At 39.6% G+C, this 13,319-nt stretch overlaps 1 protein-coding gene across 1 annotated transcript; it reads right to left on the bottom strand.

Moving 5' to 3' along the window:
• Window positions 1-1,084: 1,084 nt before the first annotated feature.
• On the bottom strand, window positions 1,085-10,695 carry LOC130195533 (overexpressed in colon carcinoma 1 protein). Its single transcript, XM_056417117.1, has 6 exons — window positions 10,556-10,695; window positions 6,887-6,911; window positions 5,476-5,511; window positions 5,017-5,084; window positions 3,084-3,116; window positions 1,085-2,965 (listed from the first exon to the last, which is right to left on the bottom strand). Exons 1-5 carry the CDS (start codon window positions 10,596-10,598, stop codon window positions 3,112-3,114), a joined length of 177 nt encoding a protein of 58 aa, XP_056273092.1. The 5' UTR covers window positions 10,599-10,695; the 3' UTR covers window positions 1,085-2,965; window positions 3,084-3,111.
• Window positions 10,696-13,319: the final 2,624 nt, after the last annotated feature.

Below are 13,319 nucleotides of genomic sequence, written 5' to 3'. Positions count from 1 at the left end.
CCATATAAGTCCTACATATACATCTGTACAGTATGTACACGATCCAAACGGGCGGACATTCAACTCGGAGGCCCAAACGGCCAAAAGCGGAGAACGAAGTGTCAAAAACGAGAGAAACCTTCAATAAAGTCGCTTGTCGTCAACGGTTACGGCGACATGCTCGACCTCGGCTCTCCGCTCAAAGCTTAAAAACATCTGTTAAAGACACTTTTCTTTCTCTGACATAACATTAGATTAAAACCGTCACCAAGTCAGTAGCAATACTAAAATGAATGGTTGGGTCTCAACCAGGTTTTCAAAACACACACACACACACACACGGCTCAAGAAGGGTTATAAAGTTACTTGTCCAATTACCATAAGTCTCCTTCTCAGTAATAACTCAGTCAAATCTTAACACCCCGACATTACACACACACACACACACACACGTTTAGATTAAATGTGACTTCCACGTCTAAAGGGAATCCTCGTCTCGGAAAACGTCCACAAATCTGCTTCGGAATAAACATATAGAAACGTCACGTTTCCTTTTCTTCAGTGTCGTAGTGATCCGGCGATGGTCGTCTGTACTGTTGTGGCTGGATTTCTTCCTTTTTGGTCCATTCTAACTCAATTCTTAACCTGATGCATATACACTTGTATCTCTCTCCTATCTGACTGCTGGTGAGATGCCACAGAACACTCACCCTCTGGACCTCAGTAATCAAACACCCACAGGACACAGAGACTTTGGATCAGAGTTCAATTCATGTAGATTAACGTTATGTGGCCCTCTCAGGAAAAAGTTTGGGGACCCCTGGCTTTGTGTATCACGGGAAGGAACATCTCTTGAATCTCAAGTGTTTAATGTTGGCCTATTTCCACCCTCCTCTGGGGTCCTTGTGAGTGGAGGATGTTGTACATTCATGAGAAGAGGAGGCCGTCAGAAGCCCGGCTGAAAAAATGACCTTGGCCCATAATGTCCGCCCAGCTGTATTGTGCACTGGTGATATTCTATATTCTTCTTTTTGTCAACAGATTCCATGAAAAAGAAATATGAATTGATTCTTCTAACAAATATAAAGTGATTAGACAACCGGGGCCTGAGATATATATTTATTTATTTATTCCTCTGCATCATAGACTTCCATTGTTGTCACAATATTGCACTCGTTCATTCATTATGATGAACATGGGCATTGTAGATTCGTTTTTGTCCGACATGTTCTGTAAAAACCTCACAAGAGCACCAAATGGCTATTAATAAGAAAAATAGTCAATGACAAATGCAAATATCCTGTTCTAGTAACTTTTGCGAAAAAATACAGCGTCCAGGGGTTTGGGGAAATTACTGAATCTTTTAAGAGGATTAGATTTAACATGGGAACTAAATAATCAGCATCAGAATTACAACCATTTATTGCCAAGTATGTTGGCCATTTAAGGAATTTGTCTTGGCGGGTGGTGCATAACATCGGATAATAAGACAATAAGACAAATAAACACAGTGCTAGGGGCTTGAGGCTGAATGCCAAAGACAGAGTGAAGAAGCTTAAAGGTTCATCCGTAACCTTTTACAGAAGCCTTTATAAACAGTATATATATATATGTATATACATATATGTATATATATGTACACTACCGTTCAAAAGTTTGGGATCACCCAGACAATTTTGTGTCTTCCATGAAAAATCACACTTTTATTTATCAAATGAATATAAAATATAGTCAAGACATTGACAAGGTTAGAAATAATGATTAATATTTGAAATATTAATTTTGTTCTACAAACTTCAAGCTCAAAGGAAGGCCAGTTGTATAGCTTATATCACCAGCATAACTGTTTTCAGCTGTGCTAACATAATTGCACAAGGGTTTTCTAATCATCCATTAGTCTTCTAAGGCGATTAGCAAACACAATGTACCATTAGAACACTGGAGTGACAGTTGATGGAAATGGGCCTCTATACACCTATGGAGATATTTCATTAGAAACCAGACACTTCCACCTAGAATAGTCATTTACCACATTAACAATGTAGAGAGTGTATTTCTGATTAATTTAATGTTATCTTTATTGAAAAAACAGTGCTTTTCTTTGAAAAATAAAGTCATTTCTAAGTGATCCCAAACTTTTGAACGGTAGTGTATATATATATATATGTTATGTTATCTTCACGTAACACATTATGTGAACACAATTTTGCACTCGACATCTCCATCAGCTACTGAAGGCCACAAGATTGGTTGGTTTACGTCCTCGATTTGTACAGCAAAGCATCAGCTTTATCCTTCAAGGATTACATACAGAAGAACAACATTCACAATAAAATATGAGAGAGAGAGAGAGAGAGATCCTGTAAGTGGCATGAGTCATATGCTGTACACTACCAGTGTGGGGCACGAGTTAAGTGACGACCCCATGCAGCTGCATGCTGGTTGACGCACCCGGCACATTTGGGGACGGGGGTCTTATTGTTATGAGCATTTAGACCCATCATTTAAAATCTCTTCTGCTGCAGCAGCTCTCTGGTTGAAATCATTTCTGTTTTCCATCACGCGTTGATGTTTTATGACGCTCTGACTCTGTCTCGTCCACAACGATGAATCATTGCTGGCTTCGGAGAGAAATAACTGAGCAGTGACTCTTATTATTATTATTGCAGGGGGGCTATCGGGAATGTCTGTGTACCCCCGTGTTAGTGAGTTGTCTGGGTCTCCTGTCCCCTCCTGAGAAACAAAGAGAACGTTCCAGTCGAGTGAGCGAGACGCCAAGATGGCCGTCACAAAGACCTCTGGTTGTGCGACCCTGCAGCATCACCGCGCCGCCCACGGCTCCGGGAAGAAGCATCCTCAGATCAAGCCGTGGACACCGACTTTATAAAGCGACTTTATTCAGTGTGGGGGGTCGCCCGAACAGGAGCGCCTCCATGCTCTCGGCCTGTCACGCGAGGGTCTCTGGGTGAATGAATACGCGGGAATCCTGTTGAACAGAACAGAGTCATCGGCTCGCGTGTGAGTCTTTGCAGCAGCTTCACTTTCTGAGAGGAAATACAGAAGTGATGTGGATACCTGAACGAGCTGCCTCGTGTATATATTACCTGTGTTGTGTTCACTTCAGTGTAGCTGCTAATCTGCAAGAGGAGCGTAAACAGAATCAGTGCCAGGATATTTATTGGGCAATGTGTTGACAAGTTTCTTGTTCGTGTTTTTTCCTTTATCTATGTCAAGTGTGTACTCAACAAAAAAAAACCCACGCACTCCACCGAACTGCCAGATGATAAAACCAATCAATTCATTATCATGTTTTTGTTTTGTTTATATATTGTTTTTTATTTTGTTTATTGTTGTTTTATTGTTGTTTTATTTTCTTCTTTATTTTATATAAATTTTCTGATTTATTTTGATTTCAATTTAGGATAGGAATTTATCAGCATTTATTGCTTCTTCCTATACCTTTTCAGTCTTTCTCTTTTGTATATTATATAGGATAATATTGTCTTGTATTTGATTTGATTGACTGAATAAAATACAAACAAACAAACAAACAATGTTTAACCTTGAGCAAAAACATGGGAGGAACATCCTTCGGGAACGTGCAATACAACGGCAATAGTTTGTTTTTATTGTCACTTTTTTGTGTAGGTTCCATAGCTCTGTCGTAAAAAAAAATACAATAGTTGTGTAATATGTCATGAAAATCTATTTTGTTATGAAGAATTATGAACGTACGAATGTCCGGCAACATGAGCTTTCAGTGTTCAGCCTCCTGTGGTGTTTAGGCAACACAATTGCTTGGTAAGTTTTTACAAAAATTATCGTGTTTTATTTTGAAATAAGGCGTTACATAAATGGTCCACTGTGTCGGATTTAGGGGATCTATTTGTAGAAATGGAATACAATCTTCATAACTGTGTTTTTATTATTGTGGCCATGCGTACCGCCATGTTGCCCCTCCATGTTTCTACATTAGAGTTGTGAGGAAAGGATATTCCGTTTGTTGCAATCTGCAACCTCTTCGCTGGACGGCACTTAATCCGACACACTGCTCCTTTTGGTACGGAAGTTACATCATAAATCAATTTTTGGGTTCATATATCTACAGCAGTGGCGTTACTTAAATACGGAAGTCCTAATTTAACGTTAACTAACACAAACAGCGGCCTCCTGGGTATAAAAGTCCTCTTCACACTTGATCACCTAGATTATCACCATACATTATACACACATGTATGACATGGATTGTACAGATTATAGTGCATTACTAACAGTGTATTATAACACAGTAGTGAGATAACAGATCCTTTATTACCTTCGCATTGAAAATGCGGAAGGTTATGTTTTGATCGCCGTGTATTTATTTATTTGTATGCGTGTTCCTCGCATAACACAAAAAGTGTTAAACCGAATCGCATGAAATTTGGTGGGATGATTGGTTATTATCCGGGGACCATTCGATTAGATTTTGGGATCGATCGGGTCAAAGGTCAAGGTCATGAAAAGGTCAAAATCGTCTTGAATCGCATGACATTTGGTGGGATGATTGGTTATTATCCGGGGACCATTTGATTAGATTTTGGGATCAATCGGGTCAAAGGTCAAGGTCATGAAAAGGTCAAAATCTTCTTGTTACCATAGCACGGTCAATTTGTATCCAATTGGCATGCAACTAATGCCAACATGTTCATAATTCAATGCCCAATCTTGTGATATGCGAAGGTATGCGCTCTACCGAGTGCCCATTCTAGTTGTACTTGTACTGCTTTGGCCAAAACAAATGCTGCACATTAACCTTCACGGCTATGTAACCAAACTGTAACAGTAAAGGTCAAGCTTCTTATTAAGATGCACGAGAAGTAAAGGTCAGATAAAAGTAAAAACCCCAAAATGCTGGAGGCAGGGAGGCAGACAAATGGTTCCATGAGCCACTTGGGATTATTTCTCTCTTCGCCCTCAGCTGCTTCTCTCCAAGATGCTCTTCAATGATCCAGATTGTGAAATGCACAGTGCAGTGTGAGCGGTGTGTACCTTTACCTGAGGACTGGCTGGCAGCCGCAGCCGTCAGGTCTGCTGGTATGCCGACGTATACGCCACCAAAGTTTCTGAGAGGAGAGGAATGCAGCAATTATAAAAAAGAAAAAAAATCTCATTTGGCTTTTGTGTGATGTTGTAATCGATTAAAAATGAGAATTAGGTGAGCCTGACATGTTTGCATCTTTTCATCAAACGCTTTGACATTCAGCGATTTGTAATTAAGTGTTAAATGGAACACAGACATCATTTATCTTTTTATTTATACCAGTGCTGGACAAAATGCCCTCTATTAAACAGGCCTATTAATATTCAGGTTCCATAATCGGCATAAGAAAACGTTGCAATTACACAGCACAAAGTGTCTTGATATGATTTGATTCAAATGCACCCACCGGCAAACAAAACCACTTTGATGTAATGAAGGAGAACAAGAAGTTGAATGAAATATAAAATAATTACATTCTCCTCTCATCGTCTACCAAGGGTTCTTCTGTCCTGATTGAGAGAAGCACAGGTCAGGTCAGCTCTTATGGGAGCGCAGAGGACACACACACACACACTCAACAGTAAACACACACACACACACACACTGAGGACTGGACGGTGGAAATGTATTTGCTCACTTGCAGAGCATTCGAGATATGCTGCATGAGCCCTTTGGGGAATTCTGCTCATCCCGTGTGGGAGTTCTGAACAACTGATGATCAGGCTGAGTTGCAATTTTTTGTTTCAGGTCTGGAACCAGGCAACTAAATGGCCTCAGTTTGTATGTTGTTGTTGTTGATGTTGATGTTTTTTCAGGGCCTGACATGAAGCTGTACCACCCACTTACTTTTCCAGCAGTGCAAGCTAAATATTTCCGGGTGTATCGTTCTCGTAATCTTGCGTTCACCTGTGTGTGTGTGTTTGTGCATGTGCGTGATATTTTGTTGTGTTGTCCTCAGAAGCTGTGATTAGCTTCAGTGAGTCAGTGATGTGCTACTGTCAGCTCTCATGAGTCATGAGTCCTATGCTGACTGTTCAGATGGTTATCAAGGAGCATACACACACACACATTCACACACACACACACACACGCATACACACAGACACACACATATTCACTCGTTCCAGGAAATGTTTTGGAAATGCTTTCCCTCCTAAAGCTTTGATAGACGCTAACTGTTCATGGTAATTAAAAAAAAACACCAGTCCTCCACATGACACTCCCCAGAATAATGTCGGAATTACATTTTCTTAATTTCAAAAGAGTGGTTGGACAAGAACCAATGTGGCCAAGGTTTCAGGTTCAAGTATCTAATAATTTATTTTATCTTCAATCTCTTTTTTCGATTTTGACAGTTTTTGACAAACCTACAACATACAGCATGGATTTGCATGTCATGAAGGAAATATAAGAAATTTGAATAAAGTCTCTATCTCTGTCTATCTAAATAACTATATCATTCAATATCACGCATGATGCAAAAGAAAATACTCATAATCAAATTTGCAAGAACATTATTATAATTTTTGTTGTTGCTGCGTACAACCATCAGTGCACTGAAATACTTCAAAATCAGTGTGAAAGTGATTTTCACAGTTTCCAACTCTACGTTTGGAATTTTAATTTTAATTTTATATATAAATATATATATATAAAATTAAAATGTATTATTATCTATGTACTATTTTTCCTTCTTGCCCGTTTACTGTAAAATGCTTTTATATTAAAATGTATATTTGTATTACATTGGTGTAACATCGGTGTGGACAGAAATACTTATACGGGCAGACATATCAATGTGTAGATTGTGATCTGTATCTCCAAAGGCCACATATGATGAACTTCATAAATACTTTAAAAAGTTATAAAATGACTGATACTTACACATCTTTGGAGACATCAGCTGGCCCTGAAGACAGGTGAAAAGACCAGATTTAATTCATCTTCGTAGTGAAAAGTATTGGAGGAGGTATAAAGACCATCATTCAACAGCCATGAAATGACAGCTATATATATAATACATCACACTTCATAACACGACTTATCTAACAACTCCCTCCTCCCTCTCGGAGAACATGTCACATCATTAAAACGTTTAACGGCGAACACTTAAGAGGACACGAGAGGGACTAAAGTAAAGATGTGAACCCTCAGCTGGAGAGCTCTTCATGGGACCACCTGGGACATGTTCATGGATCTCTGCCTGGTCCCAATTTAGTGCAGTAGAGACAAAGAACGTGTGAGATTTACAGTAGACCGACTGTATTTTACAATAGACCGACTATTCTACAATAGACCGACTGTATTTTTTAAGGCTAAATTAACCAAAAATTATTGTATTTTGTGTTTTTTCATGTCTGGCATAAATACTATATTCAAAATGATTCAATGTCTTTTCAGGCGTTGATTACAAGATGTGCGAGCCTATACCCGAGAAATTATGTTTATATATAGGCTACTACAAATTCAAAATGAACCTAATTCAAACCGAATTATATTTATTATGTACATAATGAGGAACATTTTTTAATGAACTGGTTGGAAAATGCTCCATGACAACACAGAGTTAACGTTTTTCCGGCACTGGATAAGGTCGGGGTCTTGGTTTTAATATTTAAAAAGTCAACGGGGACTTGAAGCTCGAGACATGACTTGCTTTTTTTTACATTTCAGGATGTAAACCCCGGCCTCCAGTGTCAACGTTTAATTCTTTATATCTTCCCATAATGCAACCTGACAAACTCTCCACAACGTCTCTGCAGTAGAATAACATAGTTCTGGAAACACATCAGTGAAGCAAGAACAGCTGATGTGGTGACATCATCAAGTCAGCTGCTGGTCCAATCGCAGAAAAACCGTCCTCCCGTCGTCCCGTCCTCCGGAGTCTGGACTCCCAAGTCCAGACTCCAAAAGAACACAAGTCTGTACTCGTGTACTTTGAATTGAGAAACGCCGACAGATTCCCCCTTGTGCTCAGTTTATTTCCCTTTTAGACAATATGTAAATCAACTGTACATTTTCTAAAATTATAATAATAATCTGCTCTTTTACGATTACTTTTATTACATAACTAAGACTCTCATAAACATAAATAACATTTTACTTTCATGCTTTTTTTGATACAGTAGTTTATTCTTAGTGCAGTATAATCTGTAGTAAATATGTTGCTGGATAAGTGTTCAACGAGTCAGTTTCCTGTTTGATTTGGTTTTATTGTGAACTGTGAGTTCTTTACTGAACTCACAGGCGGTCCACTTAACTTGATTTAAATCGAAATGAGACCACGATGCATTCGGTTGGATGAAAACCGAACATCCTGCTTGAATGTGCAGTATCACGTCATTGATTACCGCGGTGGAACAAAAGCCTCAATTCTGTCTCTCAAAACGGGTTTTCACGACATGATTGAGCTGTGAGATCAGAAAACTGGAGAATCTACGTTGCACAAAAAGACAGCGAATGTTATCCTTGGAAAATGTAGTCTGCTGACATGACACAGGGGCCGATTCAGTAGCCCGACAAAAGCTCATTCATAGCCGAGGGGACACATCTGGGTGCATACGGCGAGGGATGAGCCACGTAACAGAGTGCACTCAGGCAGTAATTGGAGTTTGATTAACTTGAAATTACAAAATATTTTTGTAGGACTTGAATATCGCATGGAAGCCAAGAACTATCGTTCATTTTATTTCAACCCTACTATTTAGCATTTAGAAGAATAAACATTTAATAAAGTGTTATTATTGCACTGTTATGTATAGGACAAATGGTTTGAATGTAAAGAATTTGTCAACAATTATATTTTCTCTCATGAAGGTACATCCTCCCAGTTATTTGCTGTATTATCATTAATTATCTGCATTTTTGGGTGCTCGAAAGAGGAGTTATATACATATTATTATATAAATACATTGTGAAACACTTATATCTGCTTACAAATACATTATAGTGTGTAACCACAAATGTGTAGTGACACAGTTAAGCAGTGTACACACATCTAATACCTGAGATAACTAAAAATATCCGTGTATCCATTTCCAACTACATAAGGTGTTTCATAATATGCAGTATTTGTCAACAATCATAATTTCTACTTCTACTCTGAATACAGTACGTATTTAATCATTATTTTTTCTATTATGTCAAGAACGGAAGTTATAGTTGTCAAAAAAGTACATTAATATACATTTAAGTCTGCTTAAACCTGCTTTATCGTGTGTCATAATTAGTTATTACATGTTTACGTACTTGTTATAGATGATAAGACGGTGAGGTAACTATATTATAAGCAAATTATGAAAAAATGTGTTGTGACACAATTATACATCCTCAGTTAAAAAGGAGCAATCGGGTTCTTCCATTGTGTACCTACTGAACATAATACTGTGTGGAAACTGTCCTTTGACTCCGGCCTTGTGTCACCTGCCGTGGACAGGTAAGTAAACCATTCCTCCACCTTTGTCAAAGTGGTGTCACACGTCTTTGACCTCTAAGACGCAACAGGAAACACAGACCCTGCTGCATCCAAATGAACGCAGCTGCTGGTTATAGACAAACAAGCCACACTCACAACAAACTTGGATGCCGAGATGCAGCTCACAGATAACGTAAACTCATTGTCCATCGAATTGTAAGCAAGAGAGAACACCGGGTTATGTTTCCCAGGAGCTCCCTGTGGTCTGTTAACATGCCTGGCAAGCACTGATTAGGAACCTGCAAGCACAAGCACACACCATACGGCTTTAATGGGCAACGGTGGTGAGGTAATCCTGCAGATACTTCAATCTAATTACATGCTCAATTTGACTTTGATTGTCTGACTTTGTTTAGGATAATTCAAAACAGGTATTGAATCCGGATGAATCAACGGAGAGAGACGTGAGAGGAAGGACGAGCCACGAGGAAGCAGGATATCTGTTCTTCTCAAATGCATCCTCCTGGCTTTATGAATGAAGCATTGATCAAAGGTGTGTGTATGTCACTAAAAATGGCTGTTTTTACACACTCAAAAATCCATTGAGAACTCCAAGAGAAAGAAAACAATTAAAAAACCTGTGAACCACGAAGGACTCGCTTCTCTGTCAATGATATACGTTATATGTTATAACTCTGTAATTACAATATCAGTGTCATGATTACTATCAAAGCAGTACATTCCTAGTGCGACTATTCTGGAATACTGTCCACCCGTCATGATCAACCACCAGGAGACCACTGCACGCACAAAAATTTTTAAAAATTAGAATTTTTGATGCACAAATAATCATCATGATATATGACTGAGCTGTCTGTCTCTGTAGGAAATCAAGACAATAAGAGCCACACACAAGTAACACACACACACATACACACACACACAAGGGCACATCTCACAACATCACTGAATGCAAGGCATACCCCGACATACTTCATTTACATTCAAAACACCCTCTCCCCTTGTTGCAGATGCAGGGATAACTCTCTCCCTCATAATCTCCCCCATTATCACACGCACACATGTAGATGCACACACACACACACACACACTCACACATGTTCCTTAAAAACACTCACCGTCTCCCGCGGTGTTGGTAGCTGCGGAATTGCCACAACCCATTGTGCATCAATGCAGCCACCGTCCAAGCAGAACGGAGTGAGAGGGTGAAGGAGGAGGAAAGAAGAGAGACTCGAAACTCGTTGGGAGAAGTGGGGAAAGAAATGTCTTTCACTGGAACGCGGGAATCAGCAAAGCAGTGGAGAGCTGAGAGTGAAGTGAAAGCGTGGAGAGAAGAGCTTTTATACACACTGACACACACACACACACACACACAAACAAACACACACTAGGAGAGAGAGAGAGAGAGAGAGAAAGATGCTTTGCCCTCACATGATTTGCTCTTTCCCTCCACCCTGAAATGGTTGTCCGGGAAACCGAGGGACAGTGGGCGTGAGACGGGGCGAGAATCAACCAATAGGGAGCTTTCTTTGTTTTTTATGAGTGTGTGTGTTTGGGGGGGGATAAAATACATTTAGGTGTCATCAACGCATCAGCCTGTAAAATCCTCACATAGTCGTTGTGTACCTTCATTCAGTCTGCACACACACGTTGTTGCTCTTGGAGAGTGAAGTTCAAATAATCCTTCAACAGACCACGAGGGTCACGCTTAGGTCAGCTAGCAGACCCAAATTATTCCCAATTCAATCTCTTCCCCTTCTTCACTCACTCCATTGTGTGCCTAACTTGTGCAGTCACGTGAGTGGAGCGTCAGCAGCTTCCGTAAATAAGTTTCACATTCACTCAGTGGTGGCATCTCATGATGTCAACATGTGTTTTTGTGCTTTCACAGCAAGCTCTCACAAGACGCTGTAAATTAAATCTTCTATATTGGATGGGTTGAAATATAATGTGATAGTTCCCCTGAGGATAAATTCCAATAACTTTATGATCCCTTAATTTTTTTCCCCAGAGCTAATCATCAGGTAACATCTTTCATTTGTCTTCACTTTGGTTTCTGACAAAATGGCTGAAAAACTAATGACATCACCTGTAACAGTTTAGCTCCACACCTTCCTTGTTGTATTAGTAGTTTTCATCCTGTCACTAACTATCATGTCATTCCAGATCCTGCTTCCCATCTCGTCAGTCCAACTCCCTTCACCTGCCTCTGATCACTCCCTCGTTAGTCCCTCATTACCTTCACCTGGTCTTCATGCCCATCTCACCTGTTGCCCATTCCCTCGTTAGTCCCTGTCTACTTAGGTTCCCTCACTTGTCCTCTGCCAGATTGTCTTGTGTTTTTCTGACCAAACCCTTGAGCGTTCCACAGTATGTTTGATTATTCTATCTGTTCCGTTCCTGACGACGCTCTCGGTAAAGGATCTTTATTTGCATTATTGTCTCCTGAGTCGTGCATTTGGGTCCACCCTAATCCCACCGTGGCATCACCAGCTGGACGAGCTCGCTAAATGGAGAACGTGTACATTTTGAATACAAAAGAGCTTCTATTTTTCGCCAAAGTGTTCAATAATTAACTTGTAATGTCATCTACTTGTATAACATGCTGTCAGTCATTAAGGAAAGGTGTTTGCACTGTAACAATTCTTCTCTACTTTCTTCTAAATGTGTGTGTCCTTGGTCGGCTGAATTAGTTTAGATTAGATATTCCTTTATTAGTCCCACAGTGGGGAAGTTGCAGGATCACATCAGCGGGTGCACATAAGAGCAGTAGTAAAAGTTGTAAAAAATTAAATACAAGAACATTAAATATACAGATCAATACAAAATATATATACACAAGATAGTGATTTAAAGTGTATTGTCAGCAGGTTAAAGTGTTCAGGATAAAGTGTTGAATCACTTGCTTTGTAAAATCCAGGTTAGTTCCACTGATATTAAGCATTTTTTTTTATAGGCCGGACTTAGCCGAGCCAGCAAAGAAAGTCAGGACTGAATTGCCTTATCTAATTTAGAGCCACGACTTACCCAATTAAACCAGAGGTACACTGGGGAGGAGAGGATGGGCTCCTGCTGAGCAGACACTGCTTGTCATGGCCTGCCTACATTATCAAAACACAACGTGACATGGCGCTCTCATCAAATCAACGAGACTAGTATTGAGCCCTAAAATGTTTTGGATAAAGTCGGTTCACGGAGACGATTTCACCGTTAAAAACTCGTGTTCGATCTGCTGTTGAGGATTTCTTTCAGTGGCAATATCCAGAGATAATTGAGTTACCTCTATTACATCAAGGTATTACTTCCATTCCTTGCTCATCCTATTTATGGGCATGGGGTCAAAAGGGTCACGGGGGCGCTGGAGCCAAGTTCACTCAGTACAAGTCGCCAGTTTATCACACGGCACATGACAGACAACCGTTCACACCGACGTGCAATTTAGAGTCCAATTAACCTGAGCTGCGTGTCTTTGGACTGCGGGAGGAAGCCCACGGGGAGAACATGCAAACTCCACACAGAAGGGGATTTTTTATTTACCTCTCAGTGCAGTCTGCATACCAAAGGGATAACAATAGTCCATTTTATTTTAATTTATGATGGATGTTAGAGAAATTAGATGATGTATGAGCTTACAAACAAATAGTTGAAAGCAGCATCAGTGCTGTTCTGTGGCCAAATAAATGTGTCAATCACAAATATTCAATTAGAATATTAGCCAAAAATAAGAGAGAAAAATAATCTAATACTTGTGTGACAGTTTTATGAATTTGTTATCGCTGTTCAAAGTTTTAATTCCAAATACACATATTGACTGTGTTATATTATATATTTGGGCTATTATTGTATTACCATCCATAACACAGGTGTCAGCCCTGAACTATA

The sequence above is a fragment of the Pseudoliparis swirei genome, chromosome 6 (genome assembly GCF_029220125.1).
Source record: "Pseudoliparis swirei isolate HS2019 ecotype Mariana Trench chromosome 6, NWPU_hadal_v1, whole genome shotgun sequence".
Lineage (NCBI taxonomy): Eukaryota > Metazoa > Chordata > Actinopteri > Perciformes > Liparidae > Pseudoliparis > Pseudoliparis swirei.
Note: the sequence above shows the minus strand (reverse complement) of the source record. Positions and strands in the feature narration are given on the sequence as shown.